The sequence below is a fragment of the Toxotes jaculatrix genome, chromosome 18 (genome assembly GCF_017976425.1).
Source record: "Toxotes jaculatrix isolate fToxJac2 chromosome 18, fToxJac2.pri, whole genome shotgun sequence".
Taxonomy (NCBI): Eukaryota; Metazoa; Chordata; class Actinopteri; family Toxotidae; genus Toxotes; species Toxotes jaculatrix.
In genome coordinates, this window is record NC_054411.1 from 11424303 (window position 1) to 11445586 (window position 21284).

Sequence of the window (21284 nt, forward strand, 5' to 3'; positions counted from 1 at the left end):
TAGATAAGAAAATGTTAGCTTTTATTAGCTTACTAAGAAGCGTGAATAAATGAGCTTGCGAAACAAACGTTATTAGCTAACGTCAACAAGCTTATAGAAGCTTATAAAGTAACTACCTACCAACGACAACCGCAAAACCCCGCTACTGTTGATGTTCCAATCCAATGTACTTGCACTAGCGCCTTAATAAAGTCTCTGTTGTTTACACACTGTTACATAGCAACTGGCTGGCTTTAAGCTGCGTTCAAGTACAGTCAACTGATTCTGTCAAAATAATCTTTGAACTTCAAAATATACTTGTTTGGTTTATTAATGTATGTAATGACAACACAAATCAAAATGATGGTTCGCTATGATCACACTAAGATTTTGTGCATTTTTTTTCTTTCGTTAAACATCTTTTTTTCAAACGTGTGTGGTTTGCTCCATCCAGACAATAATTAAGTATATTTATAGTCTATACTTCTAATGTTTCATGCGTGAGTTTGTTTTTTATTCTTATTTGTCTATTTCTATGCGCTTTTGTACAATTATGTTAACAAAGTAAACGCGTTTATATGTATGAAAGTGCTTTTTGAACATAGCTTCAGCTGGTGACAATGACTGGCATTGATTCTAGCCATACATATAGAGCTTCTTGGATATTTTAACCAATAGAATTCCTCTATGGGCGGGACTTTCTTGTACCGCCTCTGGGCCTCAGCCTCTGTCATTCCCGAGCAGATTGTTTGTTGTCAAAATGGAGTTCTTACTTGGAAATCCGTACAGTACTCCCGTGGGCCAATGTATAGGTACGTTAGCCTTGAAATCATTGACTAGAGATGTGATGCTTCCTCTGCCATAAAGAATTTAAGCGTGGGCAAATATTTGGCGTTTTCCGCAAGGATTTATTTAAGGTTTCGCCAGTGGGAACAGCGAGCTAGCCTGCATCATCGCAGCAAACGTCATCTATTTGGATTTAGCTACCAGCTAATGTTAGCCTGCTAACCTGTCCACCTAAACTTAGTCCGCTGTAATCACAGGTCATTACGCCAAATCACTCAGCATTTGTGCGGACAATGCAATGCAGTTTTTAAGAGAATGAAAGCAGCATGGGCATGCGTAGTGACACGGTTTGAAGTCGCATGTAGAGCCTCTGCCAAGCTGAAGTTCAGCATTTCCTTAAGTTCCTGAAGAACACACTGTATGGTCAACTACCTGCTTGATTTTAGTTTTGAATCTCAAGGCGCTGTGTCATGGTGCTTATTCGTGCTGCAGAAGAGACGAAAAACATGGGGTTTACCACATCCCATTAGTGTGGTTGCATCTGTCTTTGCAACTTGCGTATTGTTTGCAAAAGTGCTGAGAGTTAAACAATCTCTGACCCAGACCGCTTGTCTCCAAACCCTGATGTTCCCTTATCACGAGAAAATGGCACAAATGATGATAGGTTTTTTTTTTTGTGAGAGCTGCAGAAAATAACTTGAATATAGCTTTTGTTTGATAATGTAAAAGAAGTCTGGCATCTTTCTTTTGTTTTGATACCCTATAAATTTAATGAAATCCAACAAGGCTCAGTGATATTAGTGAATATCACCCACCCTGCTGCACTGCTTTTACAACATTGTTCTGCTCCTGTTTATAGAGGGACCACCATCTTCTGTTGTTAGATCATTTCCTACATTGACCTTACTAGTCTTAACCCTTTTATTTGCAAAGAGTTTTGTGCCAGTGTTTATGAAGTTGTGTAAACATTCCTAAGGCATTTATGCAGCATTTCCAGTTTCATTCATGTTTACTTAAACCCCTGCAAAACAGATGTGGATCAAATAATAATTTCTCACACTGCTGATTTCTGTTTATGTAAATGCAACAGCTGTCATAGAAGCATCTGTTGATTACATATTTTTTTCTCCCTGTCACAGGACAAGCTGCTCTTTCATAAATATGGCATGTCTGTGTAGATCCCAGACTTTATTTTCTTCCCACACTTGTTTTTCCCTGTAAGATAGAAAGTACATAACCATGAAGTGCTTAACTGAAGCTCATTGATGCAACCTGATAGAAACAGTTTGGAGGAAGTCTTCAGGAATTAAAGGGCCTGGGTAACCAGGCTCACTGCTGTGTGCCATGTCGTCCAAGGCAGCCCTAAGGCGCCAACTTTGAGCATTTTGAGCTCTCTAGTGTTTTATTCAACAGAGGTCATACAGTGGGCTACATGCAGTACATCTTGGATTTCCTGATTTGACAGACATGGCCGTATCATCCTGATCTTATAGCTTGAATTGCTGCACTACGAAGAGCTGTACAGGTGTCTGTTTTGCCGTGGTGCCACAGCAGCATGGCAAAGGATCGTCTTACCTGACACAATGAGAAAGAGGAACAGGCAGAGGAGACAGAGAGCGGCTGATGAGGAATGCATTGGGCATTATTCATTTCCTAAGTGACTGAAGGGGTTAGAGGTGGTGAATGATGTATGCAGGTGTGTGCCATGTGGACGTTCAAGCTATGCTTCTCTTTTGTGTTTTTTCTCATCTTCATGCTGTAGCTTCATGGTCAAGGCACTTTGATGGCTTTTCTCCTCTGCTGTATCTCCTTTTCCAGAAAGTAAGCACAGTGGGTGAGGGGATATTATTACACAGAGCAAAAGCCATGCTGTCTGTCATTCAGTATTGACAATGCAGAAGTACGTTCTCAAATTTCAAGTGAGTACATTAAACAGTTTCTTCCCTTTTTGTAATGACACAGATTTAGTATTGGAGTCGGCAGATAGGCTTATTGGTCAATTTGCCATGCCATCCTTTTATACAACTCTAGTATCCACTGACTATTGTCATTTGCAGAATATGATGCAAAAATTTAAATTCTATATTTAAGAATTTCTTCCACTATTTAATTCTTTGCCAAGGAGCTCTGAACATTCCTGAGATATGTAGGAGAGGAAAAGGCAAGCAAATACAATAAAGAGGGGACAAGGGGAAAATGCGAAGAAAAAGGAAGTGTCTTAAAAGGGCAAAACATGTAGAGATGGGGCCATAGAGGGACAGAGATTTGTTGCTTTGTTGGCAGTGCGTGGCACTGCCTGCCACTGTTAAAGCCATGTGATCGACTGGCTTCACTGGTGTAGTTGGTGTCGATTCCCAGGGCTGGGGAGATTGACACAACACCACGAATGAATGCACTCAGCGAGCATTTAACTTCATTAGCAAGGCTCTGATTGTTCAGGGTCGTTGTAGCTCATTTCACATGGAGAGATCGGTTTTCTTTTTCCTCCCCTGCCACTTGTGTTCTGCCCTTTCTCGACCTAACAATCCACTTGAGGGGATTACAAGGGCTATCCCAGTGGAAGTGGCAGGTCAGTTCTTCCAAACTCATGTTCTATATACTTTACAGCCTAACGTCAAGGCACAGCACACTGTTTTTTAAAATGCTGCTCATGCTGAAATGAATTTTATTTCTCTTTATTTTTGTAGAAATTAGTGTTTGTAGATGGGAGTTTGCCCCCCAAAAAGACGCCTGTCTCTTGGTGGTATCCCAGTCTGTGACAAGTTGATTAGAGAGGGGAGGTAGAGCATGAATAAGTCATGGCTGTCAGGCTTGTCCAACTCTGAGCCTCCCAAAAGGAAGGCAACACGGCCCAGAGCGAGGTTCTTGGCCTGGGCATGACAGCCTGCTCAGGGCCTTTGGGCTTCAGAAAGAGGAGCTCCAACTGTCCAAGCTCAGGAATCGTCTAATGAGAATCTATTGAGTGTCAGCCACAGCAACTCTGTCATGGCTCGCTTCAGTTAAAAAAAAAAAACTTTTTTTGTTTTACTGTGGATCTCACCCCAAATAACTGTGATACTAAAAGATATAAGCATTCACAGATATGATGGATGGATTCAGGGGACAGGAGAGCAAGGAGGAGACAGAGCGAGGAACGAATTGATGACTCCAGTGCCAGTTCATCGCTGTAGCTTCTCACAGCCCGGATCACATTATTTCCTGCCAAAATGCTATTAAATGGTGGGGTGGAGTGTGAAGGGGAGAACAGGTCTCTGTGGCTTCTGTTTTTCCACTGTTATATCAGTTATGACTAAGTACACAGACGTATCACACCCACACTCAGCTTCACTTTCTCCTGAGATGTTAGCTTCCCACTTTCCAGCTGACTGTTTGATTCTTTCAGTCAGTTTCCTGGAGTTGGAGACATCAGAGCAACAGGTGGTGAACGGTATTTTATAGCAAATGAAGGTTTCACTCACAGCATCTCAGACTGGGACTGGCGCTAAGCTGCACTCTATTTACTTTATATTACATATTTTTCATAAGTGTTTTTTTTTATGTGTAAATATGTTACTTATATATGTGACTTTAAGCCGGGAATCTCTGCTAAATTTCGTTATGTTCTCATAATGACAATAAAGATTCTCTTGATTCTTGAAAGCTAAACTAGATGAAGAATTGTTTAATCTGCCTCCTGATCCTAGACCCAATGCTTAATTCCAACACGTATAACTAGTCAGGATTTTGTGTGTTGAACTCTTTTTTTTTACTTTAATTGTTGCTCATTTAGTTATAAATATATAATATTATAGAGACATACATACATTTGAAAGCAAGTTTACTGGAGCATTAAAGTGCAGACACACATCCATTCAACTTGCTGCAAAATGTTATGACTATATAAGGTTAAGTGATATAAGGACATAAAATGTTTGGCTGAGTAAAAAGGAACATCAGAGAGACTCAGATCACTGAACTCTGTCACCACATGCTGACTTGCTTACACAACAGTTTTTTCTCTCACCCTTATGTAAACCATGAGTTGCTTTAATTAGTGCACATCGACTTTAGCATGGGCAGCAACTGAGTCTGACTAAAAAGCAGCGTCACCCTCGCTAGTGAGACAGCTGGCAGGTTGCAAACAGAGGACTGGGTGTCAAAACTAAAATTTTCTTCAGCGTCAGCCACAGTGCTGGTTTGGGTTGTTGAGTAACCACGACTAAAGCATAAAGTACCTTTAGGCTGTGATATGCTTCTCTTCGCTAGTGCTGTTGTCTGATTTTAACCGACATTATTTTGGGCTGTGAACAGTTTGTATCTGTGCAGAAAAGCCACCAGCTTCCTGTGTCACAACACCATGATTAGAGTCAAATAAAAACTGTTGTAGTTTTTATTATTGTTGTTGTTGTAACTGTTAATTTGTGCCCCTCAAACATTATCTTTGTACAGGAAATACTACAGTGGAGCCTACAATGAATTAAAATGTAATAAGTAATCCGGCTGAACTCTTTGTGTTTTCCTCCAGAGAGGGCTACAGATGGAGGCCTACAGAACGAGGACTGGACCCTCAACATGGAAATCTGCGACATCATAAACGAGACAGACGAGGGGTGAGCTTCTGCACCTTCAGGGAATAACCCCCCCCCCCCCCAAAAAGTCTTGTGGTCCATTGTGGTACATTGGTTTATAATGGAACTTTCATTGTTTTATCACACACTGGCTGACTGAGTGACTCAAGCAAATAATACACTGGCTGCTGTGCTTCACCAACAGACACGACATAACAGAAAGCCTTTTGTTTTCCTTAGGTGTCACTGACAGAATGAATGAATGACTGAATGAATCAAATTCTTAAACCAGCCTCCTACACTGAAAGATGCCCAGACTACTATGGTTTGCAAGACAGATTCTACAAATGTGTGACTGAAATAGTCAAAAATGACTCAGGGATAACATTTGCATTTATATTTTTCATAATTTTCTTTTTCATTATCAGTATGTCAGTATCTCGAGCATTTAGAGTTGAAAATTGAGATTTCTTTGCTTGAGAATTCTATTTTTATCAGAGTGCAGCAGCCCTAGATCAGGTTTAACACTGCAGCATATAATGGAAATCTAAAATCTTCATGTACAATAAAACACATAGTTCTTCTTTAGCACTTTTGTGACTTTCTTCCGTAACACCATTAAATCCACCTGTGGTTAACGTATCTTAGAGAGAAAGTTTTTCATGAAGTAAGTTAGCAGTTGTTACGTAGTCTGATGAAATGTGGTTGTTAGGGGATCCCAGCAGATATCAGCTCCATGGGAAAGAGAGTATTTTTGTGGAAGAACATTTAAAATGGCTTTTTCAGAATCTGTGCTTTTCTATTTTTCCCTTTCTCCTTCTTCCATTTTCCCCTGCTTTTCACATTCTTCATGCCTACGCACACTCATTGTGTTGGCATGCGACATGGGGCCCTCCCTGTCACACTCAGTGACACACACACACACAGCGACACAGAAAGCACGAGAGATAGGGAGTTTAGCTTCGCAGAACACAGAACTTCTTGTCTTCGAGATGTTCAGCAAGTTAGACGATGTCTGGTTATCTTCAGAGTTGGACTTAAGGTCCTGCAACTGAAATAACTTTGCCTCAGCTCCTGTGTGCCTTCAAATGATCAAATACCTAATTTTAGTGTGGCAACATGTGATAGGCACAGAAACAATATACAACAAAATTGAGGAACTATCAAAAAAAAAAACAAAACAAAACAACAACAAAAAAACAGGCAACTCTAAATGAAGAATCGAAAACACACCAGGGACGTTGTATTCACTGAGCACACACATACAGAGGCCTGTCTGTCAGAATTTATGCTCTGTCTCCAACCACTTCTAGGTAGACAGAAGACAGAGATAAATGTTAACTCAGTAAATGTACAAAAAGCTTATTATGCTTCATCTGCAGTGAAGAGACAGACAGTTTGAGGCAGAAAGCCAACCTGAACTCTTCACGCATGGACAGCTTTGATCTTGCCTCAGGAGAAACACATAGTCACGCAGAAAGAAAAGAGAGAAGCAGATGGTGTGACGATACTTCTCTGTCTTAGTCAAACGGTTACCACTGGCTGAGCGCCTAACGTGTTATTGTGGCACAGAAAATCATTAATCCCTACAGAGTCAAGGATGTTATGCCTACTCTCAGTGGGGTGCCTCATGCATCTGTATCTTCTCTGCTGTTTTTGTCTAGGCCAAAAGATGCTATGCGGGCACTGAAGAAGAGACTCAGTGGCAACAAGAACTACAGAGAAGTGATGCTGGCGCTGACGGTAAGAAGTTCTTACTTTTTAGCAGAATTTTTTTTTAAATTGTAAAACTGATGTTAAATTCACCCAGCATATCAGTGGGCACTGTGTCATAAAAGTGGCTTTGAACCTTGGGACAGTTTGTGATGGCCATGTCCATGCTGTTGTTGCTTTTCATTGTGTACACCACATTAAAAGGTTGCGCCCTGCATTAAACTTGACTTCTCCTGATCTTCCGTTCTTCGTCATTTTACTCCACTGTGTCTTTTCTCCCAGACACTGCTAGGGCAGTTTTTTTTTTATCTGTCTGACATTACTCGCCTTTCATTTTCTTTATAGCAGCCATGCCTTTTGAGCTTTGTTCTCAATTCGCATCCACCCACATCTTTGATAGCTCTGCTAGTTAAAAGCCCTTCTGTGTGATGAAAGCATCCTGACTGAGATGTTTTGTGGACACCAGAGAGCAAAGTGTTCCCTTTCTTCGCAGCCTCTAACAGACAAACTTTTTTCTTCAACTTTTATTTATTTTTTTGTCATGCTTCTGTCTCTGTTTAATCCTCTCCCTCTCTGCAGGTATTGGAAACATGTGTGAAGAACTGTGGTCACAGGTTTCATGTCCAGGTGGCCAACAGAGATTTCATTGATGGTGTTTTGGTCAAAATCATCTCTCCCAAAAATAATCCTCCAACCATCGTACAAGACAAAGTGCTGTCACTCATACAGGTATTGGCGCTTTCTCTGTTTTTTTTTTTCCTGTTTTCAGTACTGCATTCAGTCATGGTCTTTGGAAAGCCAGGTGGGCACTGTATGCTCCACTTCCCAGGTGTTGTACCACAGACTGCAGCCTCTGGTGCTGCTATCCAGTTACCTGAGGTCAGCTCAGCCAACATCTGGTATTCCCTGTTTCTCTTCCTGCTGTCCTCTAAATATTTATAGGAATTTGTTGAAGGATACCCCAAGGGACACTCCTCTTTTAGGCACTTTTCTCGGTCTGTTTACACCGTCAGTCAGTGTATTGCATTTCAGGGAGGATGCAAGAGATCCTTGACCATTCAGTTTTCTATTTTTGTTAAGGATTTACACTCAGGGCAGTAACAAGTAAAATGATTATTTAGTCCTTTGTTTTTATTGTAGTTTATAATGTGTGTGTGTGTGTTGTGGCAGGCCTGGGCTGATGCCTTCAGGAGCAGCCCTGATCTTACTGGGGTGGTCCATATTTATGAGGAGCTGAAGAGAAAAGGCATTGAATTCCCAATGGCAGATCTGGATGCATTGTCTCCAATTCACACACCACAGAGGGTGAGAGGAAGGAAATACACATACTGTATAAACACGTGTATATTCACACAGCAGTATTCTAAAGGGTTGTTTTTTCTTTCAGGGTACACCTGAGGTGGATCCAGCCATGATCAAGTACCTGGCTCCTGCATCACCTGCTGCTGGGGCTCCCAAACCTGCCTCTACACCTGGCTCTGCCACGCAGGTCTCCCACATTCCCAGCCCTATCACAGCAACCCCTGAACAGGTGACAGGCATCAACAGAACCCTTTGACGTGTTATATTGATTTGTTACTGGACGTGTTGCTAGTAAAGTGAAGTCAGTTTCATTTATTTAGATGGCCCATTTCACCAGCGTCTGTGCAGATTTATCCAGAGTTCAGTAATTAAGTGCATGATTTAAAGCAGATTACAAGCTTTCACATCTATTCATTCTACTGCCTTCAAGAACATCTGCTGTGCTGCTGACACTGGGCAAGTCCTAAATGATCTTTGACCGTCTGTGTTTTCAGATCGCCCGGCTGCGTAGTGAGCTGGACATAGTGAGAGGAAACATCAAAGTCATGTCAGAGATGCTAACAGAGATGGTCCCTGGTCAGGAAAATGCCTCTGACCTAGAGCTGCTGCAGGTAAGATCAGTATGCTATGAAGTCCGTCTTTACCACACACATGCAGCTTCTTCACACATTATTGCTTATGCTGTGCCTGACAAGGCTTTTATTCATGCACATGATTTGATCTGTTTACTGTGGTTTTAATGTTGCTTAAATTATCAAGGCATATCCAAATCAGAAGGTGTTCAGGAGCAATTGTTTTGTTTTTTTTGTTCTCTATATGAAACGGTCTGGCAGGAGACCCCACTAATACCCATACTCTAAAACAAAACACTGTGAATCCAGGTTCCTGCAAAATATTGTTCTAAATGAATTCCATCACATTGTAAAAGATACTCGCTTCAGAAAACAAAAACCTTTCCAGCAACGCATGTCAGCTATGAAATGTTGTGACTGTTTGCAGCCACTAGGGGGAGCGGTGTCTTAAGTTTTCAGCGGATGCTCAACTCACAACTTATCAAGAGGCAGTTGGCTGTTGTAAAATTCCTGGAGTTGGCAGTTAACCAGTGGTATAGAAACTCATGTAGAGTTTAATCTCCTAAGGCCAAATCCTCTCAGGTATTTGTGTCAGCTGCAAGGATCTGGCTGTTTGCTTAGGAACCCCTGCTAGCTGTAATGGTTATGTGATACCTTTTCTGACTTTCGTTTTAGCTGTCTTTTTCCCCAGTTGCTACTGAACACGAAAACATTTACAGAATTTCTATGCAGTTCAACAAATATTGCTGCGGTGCTCAACACTGATGGCCTTAAAAAAGATAGACACTTATTGAAAAGTGAATTTTCCCAGATTTAGACAATGCTTTCCAGCCATTCTGTCAAAACTGAGCTGTCAATATGTGTCTGACAAAACAATTTGTCAAGAGGTTGAGCCATTAGTCAGCATACAATTGCCTATTTGTGTGTGTCTGTCCCTTCTTTTTCCATCTCCCGTTGTTTCTGTTTGTATGTACTGATTTATCAGTTGAATCTGTTGCTCAACCTTTTGATGTGCCAATCTGTCAAGGAGCTGAACAGGACGTGCAGGGCTATGCAGCAGAGAGTGGTTGAGCTGATTTCACGTGTTTCTAATGAGGAAGTGACTGAGGAGCTGTTACATGTCAATGACGACCTCAACAACATTTTCCTCCGATATGAGAGGTACAGTCAGCCAAACCATCAATCAGAATTTTTTTGTATTGCAAAACAGGGGCTGAAGTGACATGATTGTTTTTCTCAAGGTTCTATGATTATCAGAAAGTTATTTTATTTATGTATATTTTTTTAACCTCATCAGAACTTTATTTTGTAATCTTAAAATTCTCTGTTTTTGTTTTTGTTTTTGGAGAAACCATGCTCGACACAGATTTGGTTTTACATTTTGAGCAAATCCAAACATTTAGAGTTAGAGAGCTTATTCCTTTTTAGAACATTCTGTGGCTTCAAACTGCTAAAATCTCTCTTTCATGAGGCTTCAGAAGATGAAAGACGTGTAAGAATTTGTACCACACAAAGCGTGTGGTAAAACATTCAAAGGTTTTTGTTCTGTTCATAGGTATGAGAGGTACAGGTCGGGCAGAGCTGCACAGAACAACGGGGTAAGTACCAACAAAATTCTCACTGAGGATTGCCTCTATTTTGTTTGCTTTTAGCATGTTTTCAGAATTATTTTTATTTTTTTTTTACGTTTTAATGCAGCTACATCACCTGTGGCAGTTTGTCTAACATTAGGGAAGCTATGAGAGATGTCAAATGTAACTCATACCTCTGCCCATTGTTGTTTATTCTACTATGTCAGTATCTGAACTCCTAATAACTATTTATATTATAATAGCATACACATTCCACGGCAGCGTTAATACATTATGCTGCAGTGGATTGCATTTTTAATTTTGTAAAACTGGACGAGCAAAGCAGAACATGTTCCAATCTGCTATTTAAGGTGTACATTTGCCAGTATCGGTGATACGCCAGAGGACTGGGGCATCACTCACTACATCCCACATAGCTGTTTGTGTTTGTGCATTCTGTTGATCTTTCTGTGTGCTCTGTCTGTTTGTGTTGTGGCTAGCTGACGGAGGCAAGTATGACACCAGCACCACGTTCAGTCCAAGCCAAAGTGCGGGGATGAACGGAGTGATGGATGTTAACACGTCTGCATATGACATGTCACCATCAGTATCACTGTGTGAATCTAGATAGACTGTATGTCTTCCCCTGCCCTCCTTCTTGCCTTCAGTCTCACTCATCTGAAGTCTTGTACAACTGTTTATTGAAACCCCCGTATTGTTCCTGTTCGTAGTCTCCAGTCCACATCTAGTGACCCACAGTGCTGTCTCAGATTGTGTTACTTTAATCACTTTTAGCAAAACTTCAAAACGGTGCATACTTCCATCCATTCATAATTGCTGACAGCCATCTTTCTTTCCCTCTCCTAGATGTTGAATGAGGCCACAGAGGACAACCTGATAGACCTGGGCCCAGGCTCCCCTGCTGTGGTCACACCCAGGATCACATCCAGCCCTCCACCTCAGTCCACTGCCGGGGCCACTGCATCCCCAGCCCACAACCCCAGTGCAGCATCGCTGTCTACTGCACTAGCTGGCCTTGGTAAGAACAGAATGGTATTAAGTCTATGTTCTGGTGTGAAGGAACGTATTCCACACATACTAGCGTGTGAACCTACTTTTTTCTTCAAAATTGCAACTATCATACACATACACTTAATCTCACCAGAGCAGCAACATCCCTCCTCCGCAGTCTCTGCAGACCTGGCAATGGAGAAGCAGCAGAGTGTAAAAAAGGCTCATAATCTGGCTGCTAATGGGAAATAAGCCCAGCACCATAACTCACTGCTACCACTGCTTGCTCCCCTGATGGTTTCAGGGAAGCCTGTGCACATTGTAGTGTTCTGTTTAATTCTGGTGGTGGAATAGAGGCAGCCACACAGTTCTGAATAGGAGCGCTGTGAAGAATGACCTGCCTGTAATTATGAAGACTATAAATCTGCATTGCATATATATTTTTTCACTTCTTTCGTTATGCGTATTAAAATCTTTCTTCATAATTTATTTTTCCATCTTCTTTGCCCTTCCCTTTCACTGCTGTCTTCTGTCACCATCTCACTCCAGATGTAGGTTCAGACAGCGTGAGCGGCACCCTGTCGTCTCTATCAGGCCACAACCAGGATGACTTTGACATGTTTGCCCAGACCAGGAGTAGCTCTCTGGCCGAACAACGCAAAAAGTAGGTCTAGATTTCATTTTGCTTCTGGTGCAGCCTAGGTCCTCTCAGGTTGTTATTCAGGGTGTCATTTATTTTAATTAAATAGCTATTCATAACCACCTTTAACAATTTAAAAATTAAATACACCCATGGGCACTTTTACACTGTCTCTTCCACGATGTGATAGTAATGGCATGCAAGTTTGTTTTTTTTTCTTTGATGTGCCCACTGTCCCTCAACCTGCCCTTAGCACATCTTCTTAAGTGAACTATTTTCTCCTTTATGATTTCCCAGAATGACCTTTGAATACATTCAGGGGTGTGGATGTTAATATGGTATTTTTTTTCCTACCAATTGCTTTTTGCCTTCAGCTGTAATTCTAACATTTAGGTGAAGAGAATAAAGTAAGAGGAAGAAAGACAACTTTTCATTTCATTCTTCCTCCTTCTCAACATATTTTTTTCCTTTCTCTTCTGTTGAGGCAGTATGGCCAAAAATAATGAAAATCCCTCATTTTAAGTGATTTAAATATAATCAAAACTTGTCAGAAATGACAGGTATTGTTATTGATTTGCTGCTTTTGGCAGCAGTAAGAAAAGGGGCTTTAAGGAGTCACTTGTCACATTTGTCGTTTTATTTTTGTTGGCATTTTGAAGTTGTCATTGTGCTGCTTCAGTGTTGTCTTTGTGTTCATGCACAGTGTAAAATATGAGGACCCACAAGCTCTGGGCGGCCTGGCCTCAGCTTTGGATGTGAGACAGCAGAACACAGGAGGGGTGAGTACACTGAGGCATGTGGTTTGATACAGGTTACACCCATATATGTATTGTGGGTGCTGTGTTTTTTACAGGGCTTCCTGTTCCAGTCTGTCCTCAGCCCTCAGCCCACTTCCTGCATGCGTTGGTCTGTAATACAGTATATTCTACAGTGTGCAGTGATACTTGAACTTTGACCTAACAGGAAGTTGTAGGTTTGTGTTGACTATTTCTAGAGCTGACGAGCTAAAATACATAATTCACATTTTGGATAGATATTCAGGTAATAAGCATGGAGATGAGTTGAGTAAGTAAGTAAGTACTGTAGGTACTCAAAATGGGTGCAAAATGTCTGACTTGCAGTTTCTATATCCAAACCATTGTCACTTTTTGCATTTGTCATGGCAAACATTAGTCTCAGCAGTTCATTAAAAAAACTTTGAATCGGGTTTTGCATTCCTCAAAGCTGATATCAGTTCTTTCTCAGCCTCTGTTCATCTGCAGTTTGCACAGAAAATCAAACACAGAAGTCACGTTAGTTTCAATATTTTCTCAGTCGTTCTCCCTGTCTGAGCAAACATTGCAATATATTTGCATGGTTATCACTAGGTACACAGATGATTCTGAAACCTGAACTGCCACACACCCGCACATACAGACATACACAAGCGTACACACAGTGGTGATTGTGCATACCATCCCTTCTTTTTATTTACCTCAGGTTTCTTGTTTCTCCTGCAGTTCTTTTACTTGAGGGAGTTCAAAGTCTATTTCCCCTTTTATTTTCCTCATTTTCATCTTTATGGAATGAACCTTTCGCCATTTTCTTTCCTCTCTTTATTTTTTCTGTTTAAATGAAAGTCGTCTCTTGCATATTTGACTTCTCCTCTGTCTCTCTCTCTGCACTGTATGCTATGCTGTGGTGGGTGGCTGCTACCTTTCTTCTCTTGTGTAAGGTGTTGTTCTGTTGTTGATTCAGCTGAGGGTAAAAGGGGATGATAACCCAGCAGATCAGGAGCTGCCCATAGACAGCTGGCTTATTACCCAAGGAATGGTGAGGACTCCATCCTCAGTGTGTCCTCTTACCCCTCCCTCATGTCCACCATCACCCCTGCTGTCACCCTCCTCCGGCATCATCCATAATCCTCATAAGCTGCACCTCATTTTCAGCTTCATCTCACTGCACTGTCCTAGAATGCTCAAAGACGACTAGAACCAATAAAGTTTTTTCCTCCTTAAAAACATCCACCTCCATGTCTAATACAGATGTGATACTTTAGTGTTGGGCAATATGTTTATGTTTTATTGGTTCTATTAAGCCATTACAGGCAGTGTTGCAATTTTTTTTTTTTTTTAAAAAGGAACAGTTTAATTTGCATGATGAAGTATTTTCATTTGTCAGGTATTTCATTCAGTGGATAAGCCAAAAACAGATTTTCTTCTCCAGTTATTTTTATTTAAAGAGTCGAATTTCCAGAAAATGATCTATCATGACATACTGTTATAAAAGATTTTTTCCCATATTGCTCACCTCTATTGTAGGCATGGGAACTAAACACTGTACCCTGTATAATAATATCAATAATATTAATATTATTAATAATAATACTGATAATAACAGTACATCCACTCTGCGGATGAAATATTGAGCCTAACTGGTCCCCAGGTGAATAATTAATTAATAATAATACTGAAAATAACAGTACATCCACTCTGTGGATGAAATATTGAGCCTAACTGGTCCCCAGGAGCATCCATCAGCTAGATCCATTGTTTAACAGTCACACATTAAAACAGCAGAGGAGTACAGATACTTGTGCTACACAGCAATGTCATATCGACAGTGATGAATAGTACAGATAACATATCATAATAAAAAATAGTAAGGAAAGGAATGGTGGTTTGCTGTGTAGCGGTGAGTATTTGTCAGCTTTTCTCTAATGGTCTGTGGATCTTAGATAATACTTTAGATGTTATTAATAAACTCATGTCTCACTCTAAACAAATAGATCAACTAACAGGTGAATAACAAGTAAATTGATGTGATGATATGATATGATTTAAATATAAAGGATTACACTTTGATCTGTGTAATTCATATGAGCTTTGATAGGGACAGACTTCTTATTGCACACTTTTCTACAAAATTTTCTCCTCTTTTCACACAGCCGCATGCGTGTTTGCGTTTCTTTTTTTTTTCCCTGTGTATGACTTTCACTGCCCCACTGCCTTGGCCTGTCTTTTGGTTTTCTCCTTCACTGCGTCAACTGTGCTCTCATGAGGAAACCCCACCAGTGTTTTTGTAGTATATAAGAGGGCTTCGGAAAAAGCGTTTTTGTTCTCGCTATTCAACTTTGATATCAGGTCGACGTCAACAGTGGACTTTGTTTCATCCCATAGACAGTGAAAGGGTGTAGGGAAAGGGCTAGACTTCTAAGTATTGTGAATGAACTTCCATGCAAGTAACTTCTAATTTCCCTGATTGTTACTCCTCATGGACGAACTTCAAATTTCTTGAGCAACGATGAAAGTTCCCCTTTTCCTAGGAGTCCTGATCGTTTGATACCCAACACCTACATGAACACATATGCGCACCATCCACTCTAACATGGCTTCCGTCATCACAGTCACTGCACGCCATGTAGCGTTGCTCATGCTCCGTGCGCCCTGTGTGGTGTGTGTATGCTCCACGTATGTGTATGCCATGGGATTGCCCTGCCTCTCGACGGTCCCTGTGCTTTCAGCTTTTCCCATCCAATCAATCTCTTAATCACGTTCTAGCGATTTGCTAATTAACTAATGATGTGGAATAATTAACACTGCTGCGTGACATTAGTCGGCAGCTGTTAAGCCATGTCAGCTCTACAGAACTAATGAGAACAATATACAACCTGGGATCTCCTGTTCTCATTGAAGACAGCTGAGTAGCAGATTGTTGCACTTGATAAAACAGTAAGAGCACAGAGTCGAGAGGGGTTGAGTGTTGGCAGAGCAAATTTTCTTTTTTGTTCTCATTTTGATTTGTTTTATTTTTATCTTCCCTTCTGAGCCTTTGGTGATTCCTATTCTTGTTATTTTTGTGTGTGTGTGTGTGTGTGTGTGTGTGTTACAATTTTTGTTTTTGTTTGTCGGGGTTGGGTGTCTTTGTTGTGTGGCTTTGGTGCTGCCCCTTGGTTTGTCCATGGCTTTGCTCCATAGATCCCCGTATCGCAGTCCTCTGTCATGGATGACATAGAGGAGTGGCTCTGTGCTGACGTGGTGAGACTTCTTTACCTTGATTTATGTCTTCTTTTCTTCTTTCTCTTTCTCTCCTACCTTCTTTTTTTGTTTTGTTCTCTTAGATAGCACATTTCATCCATCCATCTCATATAACTGGATACATTAAAGTTTAGTTTCCTTTAACTTCACGTCCTTTCATCTACTTTATTTCCACCAATGACTGACATATAACAGTTTACTGTGAGGCCTGGCTTTCATATGCTAATATGGCGCTAATGATACTCAAGTTTAAGCAGATGATATGATCTTAATTAACATATGCATGCAGAGGTTGTGGAGTTGAGCTCAAGAAGACTTCTTGTTGTGTACACCTGAATAAAGTGTGTGAAGGATGCATGACTGACGGATCTTTCACGTGCAACTTTGTATGGATTTGACTCAGTTTGTGTGAACTTTATAGGCATTTGAGTTGTATGACGCTTTTGTGTATCTGCTTATTGTGCTGCTCATAGTATACTAAAGGTTATTTCTGTCTTTTGAAACAAAGACAGCTCAATTACTAATAGTTTCTGCCAAAATGTGTATACTATCCTATGATTTTTTTCTTCTTAATAGAAAGGGGATGCTGCCGAGGAAGGGGTGACCAGTGAAGGTACAGACTCTGATCACAATTAATGTAAACATTTGCATATGTTCCACTAGCTCAAACATGTGGGAGGTTTTATTTGTATTTTTCACTAATTGAATAATAATATAACACTGATAAGCCTTTGACTGTACATGACTTTGAGACAGCTCAATTTGTTTCTTTCAGAGTTTGATAAGTTCCTGGAGGAGCGAGCAAAGGCAGCAGACACCCTGCCATCTCCCCCCGGAGCTAACCCTGCTCACCCTGCCCGAGCCCCTGGCGGCTCCCACAAAAAGGCTGAACGGACGGAAGATGCCCTCTTTGCCTTGTAGACTGTTCTCAAAGAACCTTGATGTCTCTCCAGTGAATCTAAAGGTCCTAACCCCAGATGATCCCCTCCAAACAGTCCTTCCAGTCCCATTTCATCGCTGACTGGCAGTGCTGCAGCAAGCGATCTCCACCTCCTTATCATTTTCATGCCATAGTGATGCTCCAACATAAGCTGCTTTCACACATACACTGCAACCATGAACTCTTCTAGACATTACCCGGAGGAACCGCGCAAATGTCCAAATCAGTTCAGCTGGACATTAAACGGACTTTACCCTGTCAGCTCCGTAGTACAAAGTCCGTGTAAAGTCTGACTGAGCTGATGTGTGAATAGAGCATGCCACTGTGAGCAAGTGGGCATGGTGATGATGTTTCTATCCTTCCTGCATGCTCTACCCAGGCGCCACCCCTCACCTAAACCAAGCAAGTGTGAACGCGTCTCACATGGACAATCTCCACCGGTTGTGTGCTGCATGTGTGAAAGCTCAGCTCCGGACAATGTCCGGACCTGATTCTCCGGACATTGTCTGGAGTTTATATGTGACAACGGCTTTATGGAGGTCCGACATGTGTACTGCACACTACTGTGTTGCATTTAACTATATATGGATGTATTAATGTTAGTGTGGGATGTACTACTCGCAGCCCTGCATCTCATTTTTAACACTCCACCAAAGGAAAATGACCCAGCTTGCCTAATGTGGTTTAAAAATTTGGTATATTACTGCGAGATTAATGGAAAATTTCACTGCAGGTCCATGCATTGAGTCAATATAGAAGTACACAATTAGGACAATGTTGTGCCGTTTTACTACATTCATCTAATTGCTAATTTATGCATTTATTGTTTTAATGGTTTGTTCTGTACTATGTACTAGCGCTGTGGATATGGTCAGTCCATGTAAAAAATTTTTTTTTATTACAAGTACTCCAGTTAGGGTTTTAGTCATGCTTTTAAAACTGTAATATGTGCTGAAATGGCAATGCGTGTTATTACCCAGTTTGCCTGAGGCAGTGTAGGGAAAAGAGTTATGTTAGCAGGTAATTTTTGCTAACTGGAACATAATAGCTAAATCATAGCTAATCGTGACAAGTGTATGTCAACATTCCTTTAACCAAAGGGATTTAAAAAAAAAAAAAAAAAAATCTAAAAAGCACTAGCTAAGAGTCTCTGCTATGTATTTCAAATGGCTGAGGGGAAGGAACATGCCCATGGAATATTTCCTATCAATCTTTTCAGTTACCTGAAAAGCTACAACAAATTAACTAAGAGAAATATGATCTTGAACAACTGCAAACATATTTAGCCATTCCAAAGAATATGAAGGCTTTAATGACCAACTAGCACTTAATGCTACCAGTCGAACAATAATCACGTTCAAGTGTTGTAAATGTAAGAGATCATGAACATTTTCCTTCCCCTGCTATAATTAATGTCTGTGCACTTTGAAGCAAAAACAAATCTGTATTTTGTCCTTTGTGTTTACAAGATGGTTACTATTTTTCTAGGGGATGGGAAATGGTCTTTAGATTGACTTCATTTTGCACATAACTTTTCTAACAGTGTAATTGCAGCGCTTGTTCGCATAGAAGTGGATGGATGGATGAACGGTCAAATTTATGATTGCAAAACCTTTTAGGAGTATTAGAAATTGCATAAAGATCCAAGACAACATGTGGCATTTAAATTATCATCATGACTTAGCGCTTGCATCATAAATGACTACAATACAAAGTATAGCTTACAATTATGCGCTGTTGTAAAGGATATATTCATATAGGTAGATCTTCAGTTACTCTATACTATATAATCTATATACCTCAAAATACAGAAATTTTGGTTTCTGTATCTGGTTAAAATGTATTGGCTCATAGTAACATCCAGAAGGTAGAGAGGTGTATGTATTATTTGATCCCCTAATTGTATTTTTATAGGTCATGTAAGAGAAAAAGACATGTTTGTACCCTTGTACTGCTTCATCTTTTTGTGGTTCAGGCTGAAGCATTCAGCAAACAAACACAATTTTATTTTCTTTGATTTGCGCAGTCAAAGACATATTTTAATTCTCAGTGTATTTTCATTCTGGTATGATTCATCTGCTCTGGTTGGAGCAGCTGCCAAGGATTTGTGTGATTGACTGATTTCAGCGAAGTAGCTCTGACTGGAGTTTGCCTTTGGTATACACACTTTGAGGCAAAAAGCAATCCTGTCTTCGTTCCAGCTCTTTTGCTGATGCTCTGGTGTGTTTTATCATTTCTCTTGAAAGATTTTATTTTTCTTTTAACCCATTTAAGACCAAAAGCCTTGTCAATCAGTGGCAGTCCATTTGAAACTCCTCCCAAGTTGTAAAAGCCTAATCAAACTTACTTTTAATTATCCGTTGTCAGTTAAGTCCTGGAAGGAAACATTCATGAATGACTTGTGTCTATGTAATCATTATGATTAAATATTTAAATGTATATTAGTTGAGAAAAATTAACAATAAATAAGCTTTAACTTTCTTTAATGCAGTATGGTTACATAGGGTTATCTAGGTTCAAAATGTTTGCCAGGTAACTGAGATGATAGCATTCAATTTACAATCAAACATTGTGTCATTTTTGAAAAACTTTAACCATGCAGGCTGAACAAAGATGATTACTAAAAATGTAACAGGAGATCCTTTAAAAGGGAACTTTTTTTCTGCGTTTGTGTGTTAATGTAGCTCTAGATCTGTCAGAGTGTATTGTGTTACTTGCTTTTATGAAGCTTAAGTCCTGATAGCAACATGTATTCCTCGAAATTGTGGCTATCTCAAAATGGTTACTGAATGTCTTTTAATACTGAGGAGACAGAGCATTTTGTGAACATGTCATAGACACGGAAGAGAGGCTTGCTTTCTGTTGGTTGGTGTCCCGTGTCTGTTTGGCTGTGCCGTCTGCTGCCATTACTAATGGTCAGATTTTTGTTTGACCTAATGCACGTATAAAACTGCCCAATAAAACACTAGCAATGTGTGACCTCTACCTCACAACTGTTTGTGGTTATTTTACATTAAAGGGTTGTGTGACAATGTCATGCTTCTTCTTCATGCAGAAGCTGATGCAACCCTGGCCTCAGTCTTGCACTGTACTGGCCATTCATTGTCACATGAGCCTCTCACCCCCTCCCATATGGTGGATAGTGGGCACTTCACCCATTCTTCCTGATTCTGCCCCAACAGCTCAGCACATGTAAAATGTAAACAAAATCTGTTCACAGTTTTTATAGAAATTCTTAGTTTTTTTTTCTTCTGTCAGTCACCTGTTGTGCATCCAAAATCGAAAACAAGCAACTGAACAGGATGTGCACTTTTATACAAACACACCACACCACACCACCAACAATGCCAGTTCGTTGACAGGCTTTTAATATTACCCATCTCCCCAGTACTGACAACAACTTTGCAGTGCTACTTTAGGTCAGTGACCTATTTCCCCGTCATGTCTTTGTGGGGCTCGCTCTTTGTTTCCCAGTATGCTCATGTTATAGTTTTACTTTAGCTGATGCTTATCAGTAACAGGTTTATATTGCCCATGTTTTAGTAGTAGGTTAAGTGTGTTTTCTACTTGAAGACTACTACTTTGCTAAGGTAAATTAAATATATAATTACTGAGGGAATGGATGTGATTTTTTTTTTTTTGGTAGGTGTGTGGGTGGGTCTTATTGGGCAAATATTAATTTAGCAATTTGCACCCTTTTTTAAATTATTTTTTCCCACATACATCCTTCCAGATTACCTCCCTGTTGCTGCCACCACAATTCCAAGAGAGAAACACATGATGTAATCACTAGACCCAGAGTTGTGACGTCAGATCACCCCACTCGGTTCCTGGGCTTTCCATTGGACGAGCTCTCTGGTTCTACAGGCGGAGCCGCTGCTCCGAGTCAAACAAACTTGGCTTTCGGTTGCCCACGCCCGCTCGTCTCTGATTGGCTGTTGGGGGCAAGCCCACAATAAACACATCCATGCTGTTTCCCTCAGTAAAAAAACACAGCTTGGTGAAATATGTACTTGATATGAATGTGGCTGCACATGACTGGAAAAAACACCACAGATTAAATTTTAGCATATAACATATTACATTTATGCTCGGTGAATAGATACATTTTATGGTACTTTTCAGGTGGATCCATACAGGCACATTGGAGCTTTCATAACGTTTGTCTATTACATTAATAATCAAGTCTTATTGTACATCGTCAACA

General features: G+C 40.4%; 1 protein-coding gene across 5 annotated transcripts; it reads left to right on the forward strand.

The window, feature by feature from the left end:
- Nucleotides 1-728: 728 nt before the first annotated feature.
- LOC121198605 (TOM1-like protein 2) lies at nt 729-20062 on the forward strand. Of its 5 annotated transcripts, none has more exons than XR_005896350.1 (16): nt 729-791; nt 5270-5354; nt 6977-7055; nt 7605-7754; nt 8196-8330; nt 8413-8556; nt 8822-8938; nt 9927-10060; nt 10455-10497; nt 11338-11509; nt 12031-12145; nt 12825-12900; nt 13859-14545; nt 14628-16137; nt 16714-16750; nt 16913-16964. XR_005896350.1 is itself a non-coding variant. In XM_041062868.1 (16 exons), the coding sequence occupies exons 1-16, from the start codon at nt 740-742 to the stop codon at nt 17056-17058; spliced, it is 1620 nt and encodes a 539-aa protein (XP_040918802.1). In that variant the 5' UTR covers nt 729-739; the 3' UTR covers nt 17059-20062. The 5 variants fall into 5 exon arrangements, 4 of the variants coding, with proteins under 4 accessions (XP_040918802.1, XP_040918803.1, XP_040918804.1 ...); XM_041062868.1 differs by having other exon boundaries at nt 13859-13933; nt 16078-16137; nt 16913-20062; XM_041062869.1 differs by lacking the exon at nt 13859-14545 and having other exon boundaries at nt 16078-16137; nt 16913-20062.
- Nucleotides 20063-21284: the final 1222 nt, after the last annotated feature.